Raw genomic sequence first — 20,778 nt, forward strand, 5'->3', positions numbered from 1 at the left:
TAGTGCCTTCCACGAACAAGACAAGCATTCTATTGCCAAGGTACACCCTAGGCTAAATAATGTCTTTTTGAGTGTCTAACACTGACTGGCTCTATAAACCACTTTTTCTTACTTGTGAATGTGTAATTTTTAAAAGGTCAATTCTATTCTCAAAATACTGAATTGTGGTATAACTTTTCCTCACAATCTTTTTATGGGAAGTATGAATGAAAAGTTTGCCCCATTCAGACTTAGATCCTTGCCCAGTGGCTCTTTAGCCCAATAACCTAAATAATCTCCATGTGGAGTATGGGTCTCTGCCTTTGGGACAGATGCTCAGTTCACTAATTTCCTGTGACATTTTTGAGCAACAGTCCACCATCTTCTCATTGTGAAATGTATCGTTTTTCTTAAGTGTCAGTGGGAAAGAGGATGGGAAACCTCCTACTCGCAAAATTGTTCCCATTCTTTCAACTCTGTGACTTAAGACGTTCTTAGTGATCAGCTAGAAGTGGCCAAGTGGCCACTCCTTCCTCTCCACCAGTGACAATGTGAACATGGAGAGCATCAGTGATTCCTCAGGAAATCTCATTCAAACAAAAAAGAGAAACCAGGGCATGCTGTTTGCAAAGAATGGTTGGAACTGGAACACAATGTGTTGTGTGAGATAAGCCAGTCTCTTACACGTGTCTCACATGCTTTTCCCATGTTGGGGGCAGGGGTGAGAAAGTAAAAGGCAGACTGGGGCTGGGGAGTGGGCTGGAGGGGCGAGTGGAGGAGGTGAAGAGGAGGTGAAGGCAATGTCTTAATGAAACCCATCACTGCTGTGTGAAACTAATAGATGCTTATCCAATAGGAAGTCTGAATGATTTGGGTAGTTTATTGCTTGCATTCACCTTATCGTTAAAATATCACTTCTAGGGGATCCACAAAACAACCGAGTGAACCAGAAGATGGCGTTGAAGATTAGTAATCATATCTTTAAAACAAGATAGCCATGTGAAGTCTCAAAAGGGTTCTTGTAATGGCTGTTGTTTAAACTTCTGAAAACAGAGGATGTGGATGGCTGAGGGAAATATTGAAACCGTCTAAGTCAAGGCAGAGGACACATGTCTCTAAGTGAGAAAAAAAAAAAAAAAACCAAACCTCGGGTCTGCTGTTTCTGTCCTTAGCAGTCTCCTGTCTGTGCACACTTTGAAGAAAAATAAGTCCTCCGCAGCAGTGCTGTGCTATCTGAAGCTATAATCTCTGCTTTGGTCTGAGACGTGTCCCTGGCAACTAGGATAGTTCCCGACAGATAGAAGGTGTTCAGAGAATATTTTTGAATGAATGAAGCCCCAAAGGAAGAAGAGGGGAAAAATGGGTGTGACCAAAATTTTCTTTGAACGAAACTCTGTTGTTTACTGCCAGGGCTCTGACGATGGAAAACTTATTGGGGTGAAATAACAACGACATGGCATCCTGTTAATTTCTGAGAAAGCCTGTTGCTGTGAGGAAAAAACCATGTCGGTGAGCATCTCTGCACCAGTTTTCCTGTGGCTGAAATCAGATGTTTCTCCTGAAGTCCAGAACCCAGGATGGCAGATTAAAAGAAAAACTGAGAAATGAAATGAAAGAAGTGAAAAAGCTTTACAAACACTCCAGGTTGGCCTGCAGTGGTGGTAATCTAAAGTCATACAGAAAACGGTAGTCTGCTTACCTGAAGACACCAAGTGAATATACAAGCTCCAGGCATCCAAGCTGAGGTGGAGAAAGTCAGTGGAGAAAGCATATGGAGTTAAATATGAAGGTCAAAGAAAACAAGAAAATGAAGTAAAGCCTTCAGTCAGTCTACTTGTTATTTCTATTTGGGGCACTAGTACCCCACCGGCAACTGCCTCCCACGAGGCTGAGGTTAAAATTATCATTTTTAAGGTGAATTGACATCCGGAAGCAAGCTAGCTACCTGAGTACTCAGGGATCCCCCATCTCTTTTATGTTGCCATAATTGAAACTGGAGGCTGTGCGTTGCCTGAGTCATCGCAATTCGTTGGTTTCATTCACACAACGTGTTTAAGCATTTCAAACACAGTATTTGGGCCACGGTTCATAAACTTGCCTTTCTATTTTTCTTTTTAGTGAGCGTGATATTCTCTAACCCCTCAGAGAGACATGATTCCGCTTTGCCCAAGGATGCTCCCCACCTCTCTAAGTCTATCAATTCTCTTCTGTCAGATGCTGTGAGAACCAAATCCCCTGGACTCCAGACCCTCCATCACTTCCCAACCTGGCCACGCCAAGGGACTTGAGCAGTTACTAGTTATCAGTTCAGTTCAGTGCAGGTTCCAGTTATCCCCTTTGCATGCCTCCACCTTCACAGGAACGGGCCATACCGACTGGTCCTATCCCGCTGAGGATTTCTGAGTACGTCAGAGTCCCCAGTACCCTCCACAAGAGGGACTGAAGAACACCAGAGCTTGTCTGCAGGGGGACAGCCCTTGACCTGGTGGGCTCTAGTCCGAAGCTCCTGTTCCTGCGGGACACCCAAGCACAAGGCAGGCGTAGAGGGCGGTCCTGGGTATAGGCGAGCCACGCCCTCTCAGGCGGGGCCGCTGCGCCCGCCCGCCCAGCACTCCGCCTCCGGCTCTATAAAGTTCCTCTTTCTCACCTCGCTTTCCTAGTTTCACCACTTGAACTTGGGACCCTTTGCTGCCCTCAGCTCAGAGTGCGGGTGAGGTAAGGCCTGGAGTCGGGCAGAAGGAGGAGTGTGAGGCTGGTGGCAGAGGAAGCCTGGCTTCCATCTCTGAGCCCGAGCCCCTGAGGGAGTGTGCAGAGATAGCGGACCCAGGCTCTGCATATTTATGCTGCCCCAGGACGGGTGCACTGCGGGTTCTCTAAGAAGCTGCTTGGGCGGGAGTTCCAGATCATCCCCTCACGGGCTGGGCGGGACGAGCTAACAGGACTGTGGTGTCATCAAAGGATCGCACTGGCCGCAGCTGGTCCTCAGAGGGACGACAGCCTCTGAGTCTCTCTGCTCCAGTCGAAAGCTCCTTTCTCAGCCCTAGTTCCTAAAGGACCCAAACTCATCTAGGGCTCCAGCGCGTGATTCCTAGGCCGGACAGCCAAGGAGAGCTGAGAGCTCCAAACTTGGGACGCTCAGAGCCCCTTCCCCCAACTCCCTTCTTCTCGAGCAAGGGAGCTGGTGCTGCTGTCCGCAGCACCCTTTATTCCCAGCCTTGCCTTCACTCCCGCCAGGGTTCGCGCCGACCCTCTGCAGGTTGGAATCTCCTGTTTCTTGGCTACGCTGCTCGCCCCATATCCAGACTTCCACTTGTTGCTTCCAGGAACAAGTTGGGCAGGCCTGGCGTTATTCCGGGGACAAAGTAAGGGTGTCATAGAAGAAAGTCAAGGGAGAGAGCTAGGTACTGCACACCTGCATGGCAGGGACACAGGACCTGGACAAGATCCACGTGCCAGGTCCTTCTCTGCTGGGGCCGTCAGGGCAACTTGATCCCAGGAAGGGGAGAGCGTAGAAACAGAGTGAGGGAAAAGTGGGATGAAAGCTACTTGGATCCTGCACAAAGGGGCAAGTAAGCAAAGTGGGAGCCCCAGCGTGGCCCAAGACCTGGGGTCTGCAGATACGTTGTGGATCTAGGAGCTTTCAAAGGAGTTCGTTAAGATTGTAGACAGTGAGTGAGATGGGGTGAGAGGATGGTGCGCGCCAAGAGATGCTCCCCACACCTTCGTCAAAATACCTACCCTTGCGGGACCCCGGAGACAGTGGTACTGCACGCGAGCATCTGGCAGCCTCAGAGACTCCGGGGCCTCGTGGGCACTGCAAGAATTTAGGACGGGGCTCCCCCAAGAACGAAGCGACGGTGGCTGCAGGGAATGTTTGTCTCCCCGTAGCGCACGAACCAGGGAGGAGGTCGGCACGCGACATGAACTTGGAGACTAGCAGCCGGGGCTCAGAGTTCGGCATGAGCGCAGTGAGCTGCGGCAACGGGAAACTCCGACAGTGGTTGATCGACCAGATCGACAGCGGCAAGTACCCCGGGCTGGTGTGGGAGAACGAGGAGAAGAGCGTCTTCCGCATCCCGTGGAAACACGCGGGCAAGCAGGACTACAATCGTGAGGAGGACGCCGCCCTCTTCAAGGTTAGTGGCATTCGGGGATCCCTGGGCAGGAATGGGGTAGGGGGAGTCTGACAGCTCCGGGTGTGCTGTGGCTCCAGGACAAGGGACTAGGAGGTCGAGTGGGTTCCCGCAAGGAGGAGGCCAGAGCATGAAGCATTGGGTCCTGCTTAGCAGAAGACCCCGGGAGAAGGGAAAGAGGTTGCAAGCTCTCCGGGGAATTACATACATCGGAAACCAGGTCCCAATACTAAGTTTGTGTGGAGGAAAGAACTTCCAGCTCCAGGAGCATCTCTGGGGGCCGGAGGTTACGGTTGCATAGCCCGTTCGTTCGTTCGTTTCCTGCCACTGCCACCACAGACTGCTAGGACCACCCTCTGCTTCCCTGTCTCTCTCTGTTTTGCTACTTTTCTGAGTTTCTCTCTCTGGGTTTTGTTGCTTTGATTGGGCTCCTCTGCTGCCTGGTTCTAGTTCTGGGAGCTGTGATCTCTGTTTTTGTTTCTTTGAGTAGTTTTGACTATTCCAACTCTTTCGCTGGTATCCCCCTTCCATCCCGTGTGAGTCCCTTAGGACTGATTGTCCCCAGAGAGCTGGCTCACTGAACTGTGAAGCCCCCAGCCTCCACCTGCCTGCAGGGCAGAGGAAGGGGACTTCCTGCGGGAATTTGTTCAAAGTACCTCTGTGATTTTGTAGATGTCCTCTCTGGGGCCTGCCACCTCCACAGCTCTGTCCCCAGTCTTGCTCACACTTGATTCAGCCTGTACTAAGGGGTCTCCTTATCTCACCATAAGGTCCTAGGTGAGAAGGTTTTTCCTTAGAGGGCCCCACTAACATCATGTTCCACATTTTGGCAACAGCAACTTTGAAACACCAACCTTTCTTTTTGAAATGCATTCCATAGAATTCCTTTGAAGATGTGGGCTTGACTTTTCCTTCTCTTCCTTCTTAGGCTTGGGCACTATTTAAAGGCAAGTTCCGAGAAGGGATCGACAAGCCAGATCCTCCTACTTGGAAGACAAGATTACGATGTGCTCTGAACAAGAGCAATGACTTTGAGGAACTGGTAGAGAGGAGCCAGCTGGATATCTCTGACCCATACAAAGTGTACAGGATTGTTCCAGAGGGAGCCAAAAAAGGTAGGGGCTTTTCCCAGCCCAGGTCACAGGATAGATGCATTATGACACTCAGAGGCGTTCTGCCTAGAGAAGGTCACGTCCTACCTCTGCTGTAGGTTAAGCCCAGCAGCCCCTTTGCCCATGCTCTCTCTGGTATAAGTGACAACCCTGAGGTGTTAGTGTAAGATGACCTTGCAGACTTCAAGCCCCATGAGTGTGTGGGTATGCACTTGAAAGCATTATTTTCAGCTAGTTCCGTTAGGATATGGATCAAATTTCCAAACAAAAACTGGAAAATCCATTGACTGTTTACTTACCTAATATCCTCTAGTAAATAAGCACAAAGAGGAGAAAGCACATCACACACCCCATACATATTCACATTTCTTGTAATAAAACTGCTAGAGCTTCTAGTTTAGCATGGCCTGCTAGTTATGAACATTCAGATCTTGAGTACCCTCTCTCTGAGATTCCAACTAGTCTTTCTAGAGCAGAGCCTGGGAATCTGCATTTGGCTCCAATCATACAGGATGCCTTAGCTAGGTGCCATCTCACTTACCAGAAACCACTTGGTGGATCACAGGGTCCCTACATGGTGTTTCCTTCCCTGACTGCTACTCACAAGTCAGAGCATGTTTAATCAGTTTCATGGCATAGACAAATATCTCTCTGAGGGAATTGCTTGAAAAACAAAAACAAAACAAAACAAAACAAAACAAAAAAAACCCTAAAACACCTGATTGGTTAATATGGCTATGTATTCTAAGAATTCAGTGCTTAGGTACTTCTGTAAGATTTAAGTCAGTTCCTTGTTTTACTCTGTGTTTTTTCTCCCTTTTCCCCAAACACACAGGAGCAAAGCAGCTCACTCTGGAAGACACACAGATGGCCATGGGCCACCCCTACTCCATGACAGCACCTTATGGCTCTCTGCCAACCCAGGTATGTGGTAGACTCTTGGTCTTGTGGGTTATGTCCTTTTGGCTGGCTCCACACAGAGAGGCTCTCATTTCCTTACAAATGAAAACGGTAGGACTGACTTCTTATTTGCTATGGCAAGTATACATGCTGAACAAAAGCCTGGTCAGAGAAGGATGTTTCAGTTCCAGTGTGGTGTCACTGTCCCTGACGCCATGGTTAAGTTGGGGGAGTTTGGTGTGTCCCACCTGTGGAGATAGGCTTCCACTGACAGTCAGATCTTCTGGGAATCAGACCTTTTGTGGAAGTCAAAGGTTTTAGAAGTAGTACTTTATCATGTGAAACCACAGGGCAGATGACTTCTCTAGGCTTCCCTGATGTGAATTACAGTACTGTTTTGTTCACTTTGGTGGCTTAAAAAGAGCAGATTTCACTGCAGTATTCTTGGTGCCATGCGCAGCCATATGATGAAACCTTACAAAAATCACGGCTTTACACAATGTCCCCATTGTGTTTTCAGATGCTCTATGGCTGTTTTCTACCTAGTGTGATAGACAGTCCAGGCCACTTTTGGGGTAAAATGACTTGGCTGCTGAACAAAAAAAAAGGGGTTCCCTGGGGAGTTTGGGTGATACGAAAGGTCTTCCTCTTAGTAATCCCTTTGCTCTGTCAGCAGGTTCATAACTACATGATGCCACCCCATGACAGGAGCTGGAGGGATTATGCCCCTGACCAGTCACACCCAGAAATCCCATATCAATGTCCTGTGACGTTTGGCCCACGTGGCCACCACTGGCAAGGCCCATCTTGTGAAAATGGTAAGGACTGTGCCAGGACAGCAGACAGAAGAGCGACCTGGGGTTGGGGTGTGGGCAGCACCCCAGGGCTTTCCCTTCCCCTGAGATACCAGAGATACATCACATGAAGCTGCTGCTGCTGCTGCTGCTGCTGGGGGTGGGGTAGGGGTATGTGTTGCCTTGTCCTGTGAAATGTTGAAGTCCTCAGATCCATGATAGGCCTTAGTCTGTGTGGGGACTTAACCAGAAGACCCCAGAGATCATTCCAAGTAGCCGGAAAGTGCCCCACTTTTTATTACATAGAGAAAAACATGGGTGACCACAAGCTCTCAATGGCAGTAATGTCAATTATAAAACTCATCTATATTTTGTTCTAATTACTTGATAACTATGTTTTTACTTTCCATAACATTCTTTGTCCCATTAGGACACAGGGATAGATTTTGTCAGTCTCCCTTCTGAGTTGTACCAATGGAGAGCTGTATTATCTCCCTAGTCTAGATCTTTCTACCCTCCTGGAAAGTAGACAGCTGTGCCCAGACTGCCTCGGCAGGGACTTAAGGAAATCATTGCTAGTTCATGTTCCTTGAATAGTAACGGGTTATTTGTAGCTGTTCTCGGTACTAAGGAAGGATCAGAGGGAAAGTAATTCATAGTGTCTCTACAAATGAGTGTCCAGCTCTGAAAGACCCACAGGGGTCCCCCAGATGTTAGATGAGCTCATACAGAAGAAATGCCAATTAGCCAGACACAGAAAATATCACAAACTATGTTCAGTGAGACTTGGGTCCTTCAGTGTTTATTTAGGTGAGTGCACCGAGCTACACCCCCAGTCCTTTTTTTGACTGTGGATTTTAAGGTAGAGTTGCTAAATTATCCAGGATACATTGCTCTTTGACTCTCCTGCCTTCAACTCTTGAGTAGTTGGGATTACATGCCTGTCCCACCAGACCGGATATAAAACAAGCTTTTAGGACTTTCAGGTTCATTATTTAAATATAAGTCTTGACATGGGTCACCATGAGAGTAGTCCTTTTATATTATTCTGGGAATACTTTTCTTGTCACAATCTCCCCAACACCCCCTCATTCTGTGCATGCCTACACTAATCTTGCTTTAGTGTGACATAACTTCTCTGCTGCCAGGGAAGACGGTTCAACTCCTCCCCCTAACTAACAAACAGAGAGCAGAATAAATGGAGGTTGAATAATTGATTCATTTTTTTTTTGTTTTGTTTTGTTTTGTTTTGTTTTGTTTTAACCAGCCTTATAGAAGTTTGAACTCTGACCCTGCTGGTAACTTGCTGTGTAGGCTGGTGCAAATCCCTCTCCTTCTGGGCCTCAGTTTCCCTGTAGATGAGTTTGGAGAGAGCCCCAGGTTTCCATTCAGAGCTGTGCTGTGGCTCCTTCCTTCATCACCCTGAAATTTTCTTACTGGATGTGGCCTTTGGCCTTTGCCCCTTAATCACACATTCTGTTGTAAGCACATATTTAGAGGCTGTCAGGCTTGGGTTGGAAGATGACTGTCCATGGCCTCTCCCAACGCAAGAGCCTCCCTGTACTCGGACTCTCTACTTAGACATCATTTGATTTTTATTTGCAAATGCAGGTTGCCAGGTGACAGGAACCTTTTATGCTTGTGCCCCACCTGAGTCCCAGGCTCCTGGAATCCCCATTGAGCCAAGCATAAGGTCTGCTGAAGCCTTGGCGCTCTCAGGTGAGTGTGGTACTTCCCATAGAGCTCTGAGGGAGGTGGCATCTCTCCTCTGCTTAGGTTGGGTAAGAATTCAGACTCTCACCTTGCAGGCCCCAGGGTCTGGAGTAGGCATGGTCCAGGCTATGTGGACATCACACTGAATAAAGCACACTATTAGAAATAGTACCAGCTAGTACCACAGCAGTACCAGCTAGCCAAACACTCTGTGGATGATGTCTTTAAGCTTGTACATCATTACCTGCCCAGCTTTCCAGGAGCTTGTAACCAGGCTCCATTCTCCAAGTGCAGAAAGGCTTTATAGGCACAAAGGCTTTTCATTTTTCAATGTTGTTTGTCCTCTTAGGGTTTAGGGTTGGCCACAAACAAGCGGCCCTGAACTGCTTCCAGGGAACACTGGTTCTGGACTCCGGTCTCTGAGAAGCTCATATGCTCCTAAAGGACCATATAGCTCTGACTCCCTCACAACTTTGATAGAATTGCTGAGCGTTCGTGGATTTGATCTGATTTTAAAGTTCTGTTACTAAGGAAGCCTATACCTGGAGATATTAACCAGTGTTTAAAAAGCCCACACTTAGTCGAAGCAGACATCCTATGTCCATTTAGTCTTTAGATGATTTGTTTTGTTTTTTGTTTTGGATGTTTTCAAATGGAATTATTAGAATTCTCATCATGCCCTTGGCTACCTTAAAAGTCTGTGACTGAAAACATCAACTACATTTTGACAATTTTAGACACCGCCCCCCCCCTTGTTCTTGAGGGAGGAAGAAATTTTAAAATCCAGTTCCTTCCAGTTCTGATGTTCAGGAAGAGTTTGAGAGTCACTCAAGAACAGCCGAGGGACACTTCTGAGCATCAGGATTTGTCACAGACACTAGAAAGCTCCAGATCCTCTTCTGGAACACCTAAGACTCGTGTGGGTGCCCTAAGAGTAGGAAATAAATAGCTATTTATATCTCTGCAATCTCGTGATTCTGGTGACATTAAATGAAATGAAACCTGCCCTACCAGTCACCTCAGATGGCCAACGCCCCCTCTCTTTGGGTGTACCACTTGACTTGCTGTTCATAGCTGCAGATATAGAAGACACCATGATGTGGGCTGTCAGAACTTGCCATTGAAGAATACGAGGCTTTTGTGGGTTTCTTCTTCTGGTTTGCATAATTAATTATCAACCCTGAGTGCACTTTTCAGAAAGCTATTCTTTCCAGGCATTGTTTGGTCTCCAACCACCACCACCACTGGTATCTGACTCTGCCTGGGGAGCCCTTTGCATATCCAGCTTGCCCTTTCAGCCTGTGGGTGGCATTTTAAAGTGGTTTCTGAAATCAACAAAATCATTTGTCAATAAATCCCTGTCTTAAAACTGTAGAAAAAAAACCTAGTTTGGGGGTTCTTTTCAGAGTTGAACGTGAAGCTTAGAGGGACTTCAGGGGGTTTTACATTAACCACTGGTTTTTAGAGCATTTCTCATCAGTTCCTTCCCCTACTCCAAGAAAGCTGACTTAAAAATAAGAAAATAAAAGTATCATTTTTCCAGAGCCCACAAATTGTTTTTTTAGTACCTGTCTCTAACATATCTGTGTGAGTCTTGTTGTTGCCGTTGCTGTTGTTGTTGTTGTTGTTTTGGTTTTACTTAATGACATCATGGTAGCACTTTAGGGAAGTTCCAGAGCTGAAGACACTATTTGCTTTTCTTTTAAGATGTCTCTGAATTTCTTTTACTAATAGAAATCTATCTTAGAGTTCAGCTCCAAAATCAAAATTGAGTTGCTGGAAGATGAATTCCAGTCTGGTAGTATTATTTCATATTGTAGACAAAAACGCCACCAGTATTAACACCTTCATCCAAGAAGCCCTTGTAACAGGGGTGCTTTATAATAAAATTTGGCTGAAAATTCAAGAAGTATACACCCCCTCCCCAAGATGAGTGAGTGGGCACAGTGACGTTCGAAAATGACTGTATTTAGAGAAGTCAGTTTCTTTCCACAAGCTTCTCTTAGTATTGAATGTGCTGAGGTCTAAGAATCTACAGGGAATAAGGGCAACTAACATCTCCAAGTCTTCCTTGGCCCTAGGATCTTTTGCTTGTTTGTGGAGCATCTTGACACACAAGTGTTCCACCTTCTGTAGCTCATATCAGTCTAGTCACTGAGTCTTTGGGGCTCTGAGCATGGTGGCGCCTGTCTCAAGTCTATCAGCACTGACCCCAGAGTTTTGTTCACAGACTGCCGGCTGCATATCTGCCTGTATTACCGGGATGTCCTCGTGAAGGAGCTGACCACGTCCAGCCCCGAAGGCTGCCGGATCTCCCATGGACATACCTATGATGTTAGCAACCTGGACCAGGTCCTGTTCCCCTACCCAGATGACAATGGCCAGAGGAAGAACATTGAGAAGTTGCTGAGCCACCTGGAGAGGGGACTGGTCCTCTGGATGGCTCCAGATGGGCTTTATGCCAAAAGACTCTGCCAGAGCAGGATCTACTGGGATGGGCCTCTGGCGTTGTGCAGTGATCGACCCAACAAACTAGAAAGAGACCAGACTTGCAAGCTCTTTGACACACAGCAGTTTCTATCAGGTAACACACCTCACAGACCGTTGGAATGGAGGTGACAGTGGGTGTTGGCTGTGAAGGTCTCAGATGGCAGTGTTTGCCTACCCCAGGCAGAGGTCTTCCTCCTGAGATCAGTGAGCTCACCGGGAAATAGGGTTTCTGCCTGACTCATGCCTGACCTTTATCTGCTGTGTACTCCTCTTATTAGCAGATGGCCAGAAAGAGGATCCATATTTGCTGGCCAGGATAGACAATGGTGCAGATTGATATCTTAATTTATCATTGTTCTTTTCACTCTAGGTTTTTGTTTTATTTGTTTGTTTTGTCAGAATCTATGTAGCTCAGACTGGCCTAGAACTAGGGATCCCCCTGCCTCGGGATTGTATCTGTGCACCAGCACATTTGGCTGATGAATTAAAATGTGGGTTTCAGCAGCATGTGCCCCTCCCCCAGGAAGGTTCCACTGTATTGGCTCTATGCTCTCAGCAAGTTTATCTGCTGACACTTCAGCTCTTTAGGGGTTTCTAGAAAAATCAAGAAGGTTAGAAACACATTCTTAACATTTTTGGTTATGAGATGTGTCACCCTTATAAAATTGTCACACTGCAGGCAGGACCAAAGCTGAGAATGTAAGGAGCAGATTCAGTGTGGGGGAAATTCTGAGAAGGTTTGGTCTTTTCTCTGGCATATGAAGGCTTCTAATCATGTTTTCCAGAACCTGTACTCCATATGGTTTGGATTTTGACTTTGTGTAGTTACGTTTGCCCAGGGCTGGCTTATTGGAAGTCATTAGCCCTGCCTCTGTTGGGTACCACCAGGGGTCTTCCCTAGAAATCTAGCAGTAGGCTGCTCTGCTGACTGCTGATTGTCCCCCGTCACATCCTGAGTTTGCTTTCTTCCCGATGCCCTTTCCAAGCAGCCCACACCTCTGGTGTTCCATGTGCTTTCCTCTTCTTAAACCTGAACTTGCTTTGCTCCCTCTCAGCCGTGCACACTGAGATAATTTAAAACGCGTGCACATTGTGTTCTGGCTACATTCCACTAATTAGCATGTGTATCACCTTGCATATTTACCTTTTTTTTTTATTTTGGAAAAACATTGCTTGAAATCTACTCTCAATAATTTTTTGAGTACATGGTCCATTCATCATATTAGTCATGAGGATATAGCATCGTTGAGCTTGTGCTCAAAAAACTTCTCTTGTCTTAGTGATAGTTTATATTCTTTGACCCCCAGCTCCCTAGCCACTTCCCACTTGCAGTGGCCATCATTTGGCCCTTCTTTTATGAGTTCAACTATTTTAGAGTTCGCAGTGGAGCATCATACAGTCTTTGTCTTTATCTGCATGGCTAATTTCACTTGGCAGGATGTTCTCCAGGCTCATTTGTGTTGTTACAAATAACAGGCCTTCCTTCTTTGTAAAGGCTAGGACTATTCCATTGTGTTGTCTATGTCGTGCCACTTTCTCTTTAGCTGTGTATCACTGCTGGGCACTTGGGATGATGCCTTGTCTAAGCAGCTCAGACTGCTGCTGCTAAATGGGGGAGTGTAGCTGTCTCTCCAAAACCAGTTTGCTTTGCCTTGGGTATGTACGCAGAAGGGGTGGCGTTTCCTCAGCCTTTTGAGCTCCCGTGGGCCAATATTTGTTTAAGCTCATCCAAATCCTCTTTTGTCTCCAAAAACAAACATGTTCCTTGATAAATATCCTCCCCTGAGAGGTGGGACACAGAAAAGAGAACCATCTCAGGCTCCAAGTCATCTCAGGATCCAAGGCCTGCTGAAGACCCTTGTTGCTGGGCACGATATAAGCCTTGGCCAGATTAAACCTTTGCCTCTCTTGGGACGAGTTCTAGTGTTTGTGACCCAAGGGAAAGAAAAATAACTTCTGGAGATGGATAGCTACACATACTATATCTGCCCTGGGGTCTGGATGTCCTTGTGGGTCCTCCAGAAGGCTACCGCTAACTCCCTGCTTGACTAAGGTGGCTCAGAATGGTGACAATTGCCAGTGGCAGGGCTTTGACGTACACTAAGTCTTGGTGTGCCAAAGGGGATCCAGGTAGGAGGCAAAGTGCCAAGACAGAGCGAACACACCGGGCTAGAAATTTGCTTCCTAGGACTTATTAGTTATTAATGAGTAAGAGCTGTTTCCCTTTGTTCCCTCTGGAGTGAGGCCTGTTGTTTTTGCTGTCCACAGTCCCCAGGCCCCACAGAGGCTCAGGGAAGATGACATTGCTGCAGAGAGGCCCAACAGCCTCTGTACGGAGGGATCCCCACACAATGTTCTGGGGAGAGCAGGCTGAGGCGGACTTTCTGAGAGAGTTGTATCCCTTGCTACAATGACCTAGCCACACGTAGGTGTCTTCCCGGCCACAGTGCTATGCACTTTCCACATTGTGACTAAACCCATTGGCTTTGATTGAAATCCTGGAAGAAGAAAGAGAAAGAAATGCAGGAAGTCAGCTCTGTGAGCTTCTAGAAGCTTGTCAGTTGCAGAGAGCAATGGAAATCTTTGATGTCGACCCATTCAGGATTTGCACCCCACTAGGGACAGTCCCCATAGGGCACAGTTGAGAATTCATATCTTATCAGGGCATATCTGCATGGCTGCTCTGTGGAGGCAGCTTTTTAATGTCAGTTCTTTCATGCAGACAAGACCTGGGAACCTAGTGCCAGGAGGAGGAATAAAGGTTAATGCTAGTGATTGGATGTGGCTTTCTGGTTGTGATGGGGAGGAAGCCAGGACCTTGTACATGCAAGACATGTGCTCTGCCCCCAGTGGTGATGCCCCCAGCCATGGGCATGTTCCTTTTCAGCAATCTTCTTGTCTATTTCATGTCTCTCAGGCAGGACTAGCCTCAGCATGTCAGCCTTCTCCGGGGGACTTCGTTGGTCCTCTTTTCGCTGTATCACTCTGTCCCCAAAGTGAGATTGAAGCCTACTTTGGTTCTCCAGTTTGTAGTTTTAGACCTAGTACCAAGTGGGACCCAGCTGCCAACAGCTGGTGAGAGAGACAGATGCCTTTGGTGCCCAAACACCATGTGGTCTCCATGGTTAGCTGGTGAGGTTTAAAAATAACCCTGGGCCTTCAAAACATGTTGATTCTTTACATTAAAATGTCTCCTTTGCCTGTGCTGTTGGACTCAACATGGCTACTTTTTTTTTTTCTTCTCTGTCCTCTTTTCTTTGGCCTTGTGCATTTCTGTGAGTCTAGTGCTGCAGATTCAAGTTCTTAAGGTCGGGTCATGTTCCTTAAGAATAATGAAGTAAAACCAGTGCCAAGTCAGGAAATCATATGTGAACTTGACCACGTGATTTTGTGTCTGGGGTCTGCTCTAAAGGCTGAACTTAGGGGAACAGAGCCCAGGTTCTCCCAAAGCAGACTCCCACGTGGCTCTTGCTTTCCATTCACCCACTTTACCAGGTGTCTGAACAGTTTTTTTTTTTCTTGTGGGTTTTCAGAGCTGCAAGTGTTTGCTCACCACGGCCGGCCAGCACCGAGATTCCAGGTGACTCTGTGCTTTGGTGAGGAGTTTCCAGACCCTCAGAGACAGAGGAAGCTCATCACAGCTCATGTGAGTACCTGGTTACATCACCCTTAAATCACACCCTGTGGAGCTGTCCCTTTTAGAGAAGTGACAGATGACGAGTAAATGTCAACTCACCTGGGAAAATAAATGTAGACCTTAAAATAGTGTAGGAGGAAGCAGGCTCCAGTGAGCAACACAGCTCAGGGACCCACAGCCTACTTCCAGCCAAATTCTGTCACCACAGAATCAGCAGGGTGGATGCCTTGAACCCAAAGCTCTGCTTGTTCTGTATTCTTGGTTTCAGATAGACTATCATCTTCCCTTTTGTAGGAATTTTCAATAGTTGTGACCAAGTACTGCACTCTGACGTCTCTGCTTCTTGTGTGGTTTTTAAAATTCTGTCTATTCGAGTAGAGTAGAAGCTGCCTATTGTGTATTATGCTTCATAGTTCCTCATAACTTCAGATGGTTCCCAGGCCCTCTTTTTGTTGCTGGACCTTAGGGAATTATTTAATAGTTAGACAAGGGTTGTGGAGGAGGCTGAGTCTGCCCAGGAATCCAGGTAGGTCAGTCCATCCTCACAGCTAGGGTTTATTTAGATAATGTTTAGCATTCACTTAATAATTTAAAAAGTAGTTCTGAATACCTGATATTTTTAATTAGAAAATTTTACTTAATTACATATCTTGAAAAGTATGCAGTGCAGTGCAGAGTAAATTTTATGTCCCAGAATATCCACAATATGTCAGTGCAAATGGGCTATTAGCTCTGATAATATTTCTTAGTGGAAATTGAAGACTGGGCATACATTTCAATGGAAGGCACTTGCTAGGCAGTGGTAAAGCCCTGGATTCTGGACCCAGCCTGGGATGGGGTTGGGCACTAATGTTGAACATCTAGTCTCCCTTCTTGGTTGCAAAAGTAAAATTCAAGAAGCAACAAAATGGGCTGGAGAGATGGCTCAGTAGTCAAGAGCACCGGATGCTCTTCCAGAGTTCCCAAGTTTAAAACCCAGCAATCACATGGTGGCTCACAACCATCTATAACTGGATTCAATGCCCCCTTCTGGTGTGTCTGATGACAGTGACAGTGTACTCGCACACATATAAATCTTTTTTAATCCTGGCCTTGAGTATTTTCTCAGTTCTAACCGGTGGTTGATATCAAATGAAATTATAGCTGTGCAGATGAATCTAGCATTGATAAGCAGTATTTTTTAAGGTAGTGAGTAAATTCCAGCATAGAGCTGTTTTTAAGGATGTTGGGTGTAGTGGAGCTCTGCAAAAAGGGGGCAACAATGGTCCTATAGGCAAAGGGCCTCAAGATGCTGTCATGTGGTCCACAGATGGAAAACATGCATGGCCACCCATGAACTCTCCTGGTTTTCTTATTACAGACTTAATTCATATGGGTGCTTACAGAGGAATCAGATCAGTCATTATATACCAAATAACAAAAAGGCTTGATTGATATATGACTCGTTGTTTCAGAGCACTCAACCTGACTTGGTGAAGGGTGGCTTTGACGGGGGCTGTAACTGATGCTCATAAATAAACTAGGTCCATCAGAGCCAGCAAGCTGCTGTCTTGCGGCTCTTCAGCTTTGACTTCTACTTGTGGTTCTGAGTTGTGTCTATTGCACAGTCATCTGGTCCTTCAGGGCAAGCCCCTCTGACAGACTCATGGGCCTAATGTACCCAGCATTTTACTTAGCCTTTTAATTTGATCATCTCACCCAGTAATGTCCAGTTAATTTGCTAAATATCAAACCAAAAGGCAATTGGTTTCAAAATGTCATATTTATCTTCAATTATAGAACCAAGAATTCTATTTCCAGGGTTTTCTATTCCAGGTATTGTAAGGGCAAACAAAACTGGTTTTTCAAATGGCTCCAAACGTGAACTGCTTCACTATGTGATCCTATGCAGCTTGTGGGTTTACTTAGAGTCCTAGGGTCATTTCATGATGCCCAAATTGTATGGTGTTAAAAAGAATATTCTAGTGATGTCTGTTTTTTTTTTAATGTCTTATTAAAGGTGGAACCTCTGCTAGCCAGACAACTGTATTATTTTGCTCAACAAAACAGTGGACATTTCCTAAGGGGCTACGAGTTACCTGAACACATTAACACTCCAGATTACCACCGCTCCCTCCGTCATTCTTCCATCCAAGAGTGAGAAGCCAGCAGCAGGAATTTTGTTTTGTTGTAAATACTCCAACAGGGCAGCCAGTAGCTGCCCTTTCTCTTTGGAAGAGCTAAGAAGTGGGTTCCCACTTGAAGACAACAGGGATTTGTGAGGAGAAACAGCTGTATCTGCTCAACAGAGGAGCTTGGCCTAGAAGAGTGCCTGCCATCCAGGTCTTGACAAGTGCCAGTACTTGGGTGACTGTGCCCTGGCTTATAACTGTGAAACTTAATCAGTGTCATGTTTACATGTACTTAAATGCTGGCTTTAGCCTGGTGTAGATGGACTTTTGCTTGAAGACTGAAAACCCGTGCCAGCATGAATCCCTGACAAGAGGAGACATACATATTATTGGTCCATTTCTCAGGGAAGTAAAGTCTAAACTGGAGACTACTCTGTCTACCCACAAAGAAATGCATTCCTGGATAGAAGAGCTGTAGGTCGCCCAGATCATGTCCATTGAGTGAAAGGACTTGGTTCTTAGCTCCAGTCTAGGCTATCCTGATCCTGCAGAGTCTCTCCTAGAGGACTCTACATCCTCTTTGCTCCCTCTTCTTGCCCTTCCTTAAAAGCCAGCTGGTGGACTCTTGTTGCCACATACTTGAGCCAAAAAACCATCAGGGACATATAAAATGAAATATGTTTGCATCTCCTCCAATCTAACAATGACTACAAAGTATTTTTTGCTGTCTCCCCTTTTTGTTTTGTTTCTCATTCTTTAGAATTGTTGCTTTTTTGTAAAGAAAGGGAGAGAGAGAGAGAGAGAGAGAGAGAGAGAGAGAGAGAGGGAGAGAGAGAGAGAGAGAGCCCAAATATACTAGAGATAGATTTTTAAAATTCTGTGCCATTTCCCCTTCTTCCCCTTCTATTTGTTTTGTTGGCCATCAGTAGTCTCCATGGCAACACTGGAAGGGCGGAGCCTTTGAGCAGGTTGGGAACTGTCCCGGACAGCAGTGGTTCAGTGTACAGCTGCAGACTCGGGGGCTGTTTCTGCTTATTTTGTACATTAGATGCTTCCTTGTGCCAATAATAGTTTGACAGAGTCTCAAAATTACCAGGGTTTTCCAACAATACATTCTTTCACAGAATCCAAAAGAGTCTCACTTGCCTTCATAAATCGTCTGATCCCTTATTGTTACTGTCTTGTTTAGGTGGCTTTGTCATGCTCCCGGATTTGTCTCTTACCACAACATCATTTCTGATTCTTCCAGGCTTGGAAAGAGTCAGCTGCTCTCACATATACAGCACTTACTTCTTTTCTTTTCTTTTTTTTTTTTTAACATGCCACTCTTAATATTTCTTCTTAAGTCTTTTAGCAGCATACATTCAGTAGGCAATGGATCATTGGGGTGTCATTTATTTTTACTTTTTAAAAAGAGCCTTTGATAAATAATACACATTATAGATACTGGAAGCCTTTTTCATAGAGAAGGGAAAAACTGAAAATTCAAAATTTTATGTTTGAATCTTCCTTGCTAGAATTAGCTCCAAGAGTTTAGTCTGTTCTTTAAACATGCTTTAGTTTTCAATACATATATATGAAGTTGCCTTTTTGAGAGAGAGGGAGGGAGAGAGAGAGAGAGAGAGAGAGAGAGAGAGAGAGAGAATGACACTCTTATGTACCAAACTACAGACTTACCTCATCTTTTGAGTGTCATATGGAATTCCACTGCTATGTGCCTGGGTGCAGTTTAGACATCTTCTTAGCTACCCATCATGAATGCATCCCAACAGCCCACCGAGTCTCATGAACTGAAGTCACTTATACATCTTATAGATGCAAAACATTCTGGGGTATATTATCCCAAGGGAAGATGAAGGCAAAATTGGGAAGCACTCTTTTCCCAAGGCCCCAAGCCATAGCTGTCCATCTGGAGTGTATTAACCAAGGTCCTTTGCCTGGTCCTGTATGACCATAACTCTTTGTCCCATAAGTAAATGCTTCATCTCAATTGCCATGTGAATTCTTTTTTCCCCTTAATGTTATGTTGTTTTAACAGGGAAGCTGGATTTTCTGGAAAATGCTGTATGGTTTGGGCCCCCAATTCCTATCTCACTTTACAGCCATGCATGCTGATGGCTTCCATCTTGAGGGATGGAATGATAGGCAAACACTTCTGACACAGAAATACCTCCCTCATTCCTTGCTGAAACAAAGTGGGATGTGCACAGTGGAATTTAGTTTGCTCTCACTGGAAGATGCTCTTGAAGAGGTAGGCTGAGGAACACTGCATCCTAGGGAGGAAACATGCAAGTCTCACAGGTGCATGCTGTTGGCTTGTTTCTGGTCTTTGAACAGGCATTAGGGTCTAATTTAAAACTAAAAGCCCCAAAGCCCTTCTGTTGTTTCCTGGACAGAGAAGTTGGTAGAACCCACCAGTAGAGATCCAGTTGCACTCTGGGATTGGAGCACAGAGGGGCCTGCTCTATCATGAGAATGCCCAGCCCGCAGAGGCCTGGGTGTGGTGACTGAGTAGCTGGTTGCCAGACACAGGAATGCCAGCAGGCTGAGTGTGGAGACTGATTAAAGCATATGTGAGGTGTCCTTGCCCTGTAGACAGGCTGGGTGTGAGCCCCAGCAGCAGAAGAAGGGAGTCAGGATGTCATGTCCTACCCAGAAGAGCTTTCAATATAGCTTTTAAAATGTACTTTGCCATTGCTGATATTTTGATAAAAATCCTAACAAGGTTTAAATGCCCCCTCATTCCTCTCCAGACAGTCTTGCCCATCCCACTGGTGAATATTTGTTGTTGTTGTTGTTGTTGATATTGGTGAAAATTGTGAAATTGTTAAGGTTTCTGTTTTTGTTATTTATCTCCTTAAATCATGTGGGTGCTGTATACATTGCAGTGCTGCCATGAGTCTGCCCGACCCCACACATCTTTTTGCAAGTACCTTCTTCACTCATTGAAGAAGCCTGTGCTGTAAGTGAAACTCACCCAGTCCTTGGTAATTGCTGCTCACTGTCACATGAATGCAGGGAAGGCTGGTTTTCATGGACTCATTTTCAGTGTTTTGATGAACGTGTCTCCAGAGTACATTGAAGTAGAAGACAGCGTTTGGCAAGCCAGTTCTTATTAGACACTGCTACAAGCTTCACACTCTTCAATGTGGACTCACCTCATGTGGAAGGGCATCATTGCCCCTCTGCTCCCATGCCCTGTACACCCACTTCACAATGAGAGACCTGCCAGGGACCAGGACTCAGAGATCTCTGGCTAAAAGCTTGTACTTTGGATGTCTGTCATGTCAGAAAAGCATGGCACCATCCTGGCTGCAGTGTTGGATGGACAGGCTGTGGATTTTGCTGTATACTTGCTTCACAAAGAAAACTGTGTGTTTTTTAAATAATTGATAAATAAAGAATTTCTAGAAAGATTGACTGTGGAGCATATTTAATACCATCCTCACAGCCCTTGAAACACTTCCTCTATCTGCCGGGTTCTTGGTGAGGCTGTCAGCGGCCTACTTCCTTCCTGGTTGCCTGTGAGTCCCTGAAATCAGATCTCTAAAGTGTTCAGCAGAGAGAGAGAGAGAGAGAGAGAGAGAGAGAGAGAGAGAGAGAGAGAGAGAGAGAGAGAGAGAGAGAGAGAGAGAGAAAAGAGAAGAAGAAAGAGGAGGAGGAGAAGGAGAAGGAGGAGGAGAAGGAGAAGGAGGAGGAGGAGGAGGAGGAGGAGGAGAAAAGGAGGATAGAAGAGGAGGGGAGGGGGAGAAAGGTAAGAAAGGGAGAAAAAGCAAGCTAGTTCTACAACTACGCCATTACTAGCCTGAATCTCCTCAGCTGTGTCTGAGAGAAGCAACTCTTCACAACACTGTGCTCCTGCTCCGTCTCCTCCTCCTTAGACCTATGTTCTGAAGGGCCTGGTAGACC

General features: G+C 46.0%; 1 protein-coding gene across 3 annotated transcripts; it reads left to right on the forward strand.

The window, feature by feature from the left end:
- Window positions 1-2,615: 2,615 nt before the first annotated feature.
- Irf4 (interferon regulatory factor 4) lies at window positions 2,616-20,283 on the forward strand. 3 transcript variants are annotated; one of them, XM_031359144.1, is made up of 9 exons: window positions 2,616-2,694; window positions 3,868-4,115; window positions 5,041-5,227; window positions 6,060-6,148; window positions 6,798-6,942; window positions 8,530-8,637; window positions 10,862-11,215; window positions 14,655-14,767; window positions 16,758-20,283. In XM_031359144.1, the coding sequence occupies exons 2-9, from the start codon at window positions 3,900-3,902 to the stop codon at window positions 16,896-16,898; spliced, it is 1,353 nt and encodes a 450-aa protein (XP_031215004.1). In that variant the 5' UTR covers window positions 2,616-2,694; window positions 3,868-3,899; the 3' UTR covers window positions 16,899-20,283. The 3 variants fall into 3 exon arrangements, with proteins under 3 accessions (XP_031215004.1, XP_031215005.1, XP_031215006.1); XM_031359145.1 differs by having other exon boundaries at window positions 6,801-6,942; XM_031359146.1 differs by lacking the exon at window positions 8,530-8,637.
- Window positions 20,284-20,778: the final 495 nt, after the last annotated feature.

This window comes from Mastomys coucha, unplaced genomic scaffold, assembly GCF_008632895.1.
Source record: "Mastomys coucha isolate ucsf_1 unplaced genomic scaffold, UCSF_Mcou_1 pScaffold7, whole genome shotgun sequence".
Lineage (NCBI taxonomy): Eukaryota > Metazoa > Chordata > Mammalia > Rodentia > Muridae > Mastomys > Mastomys coucha.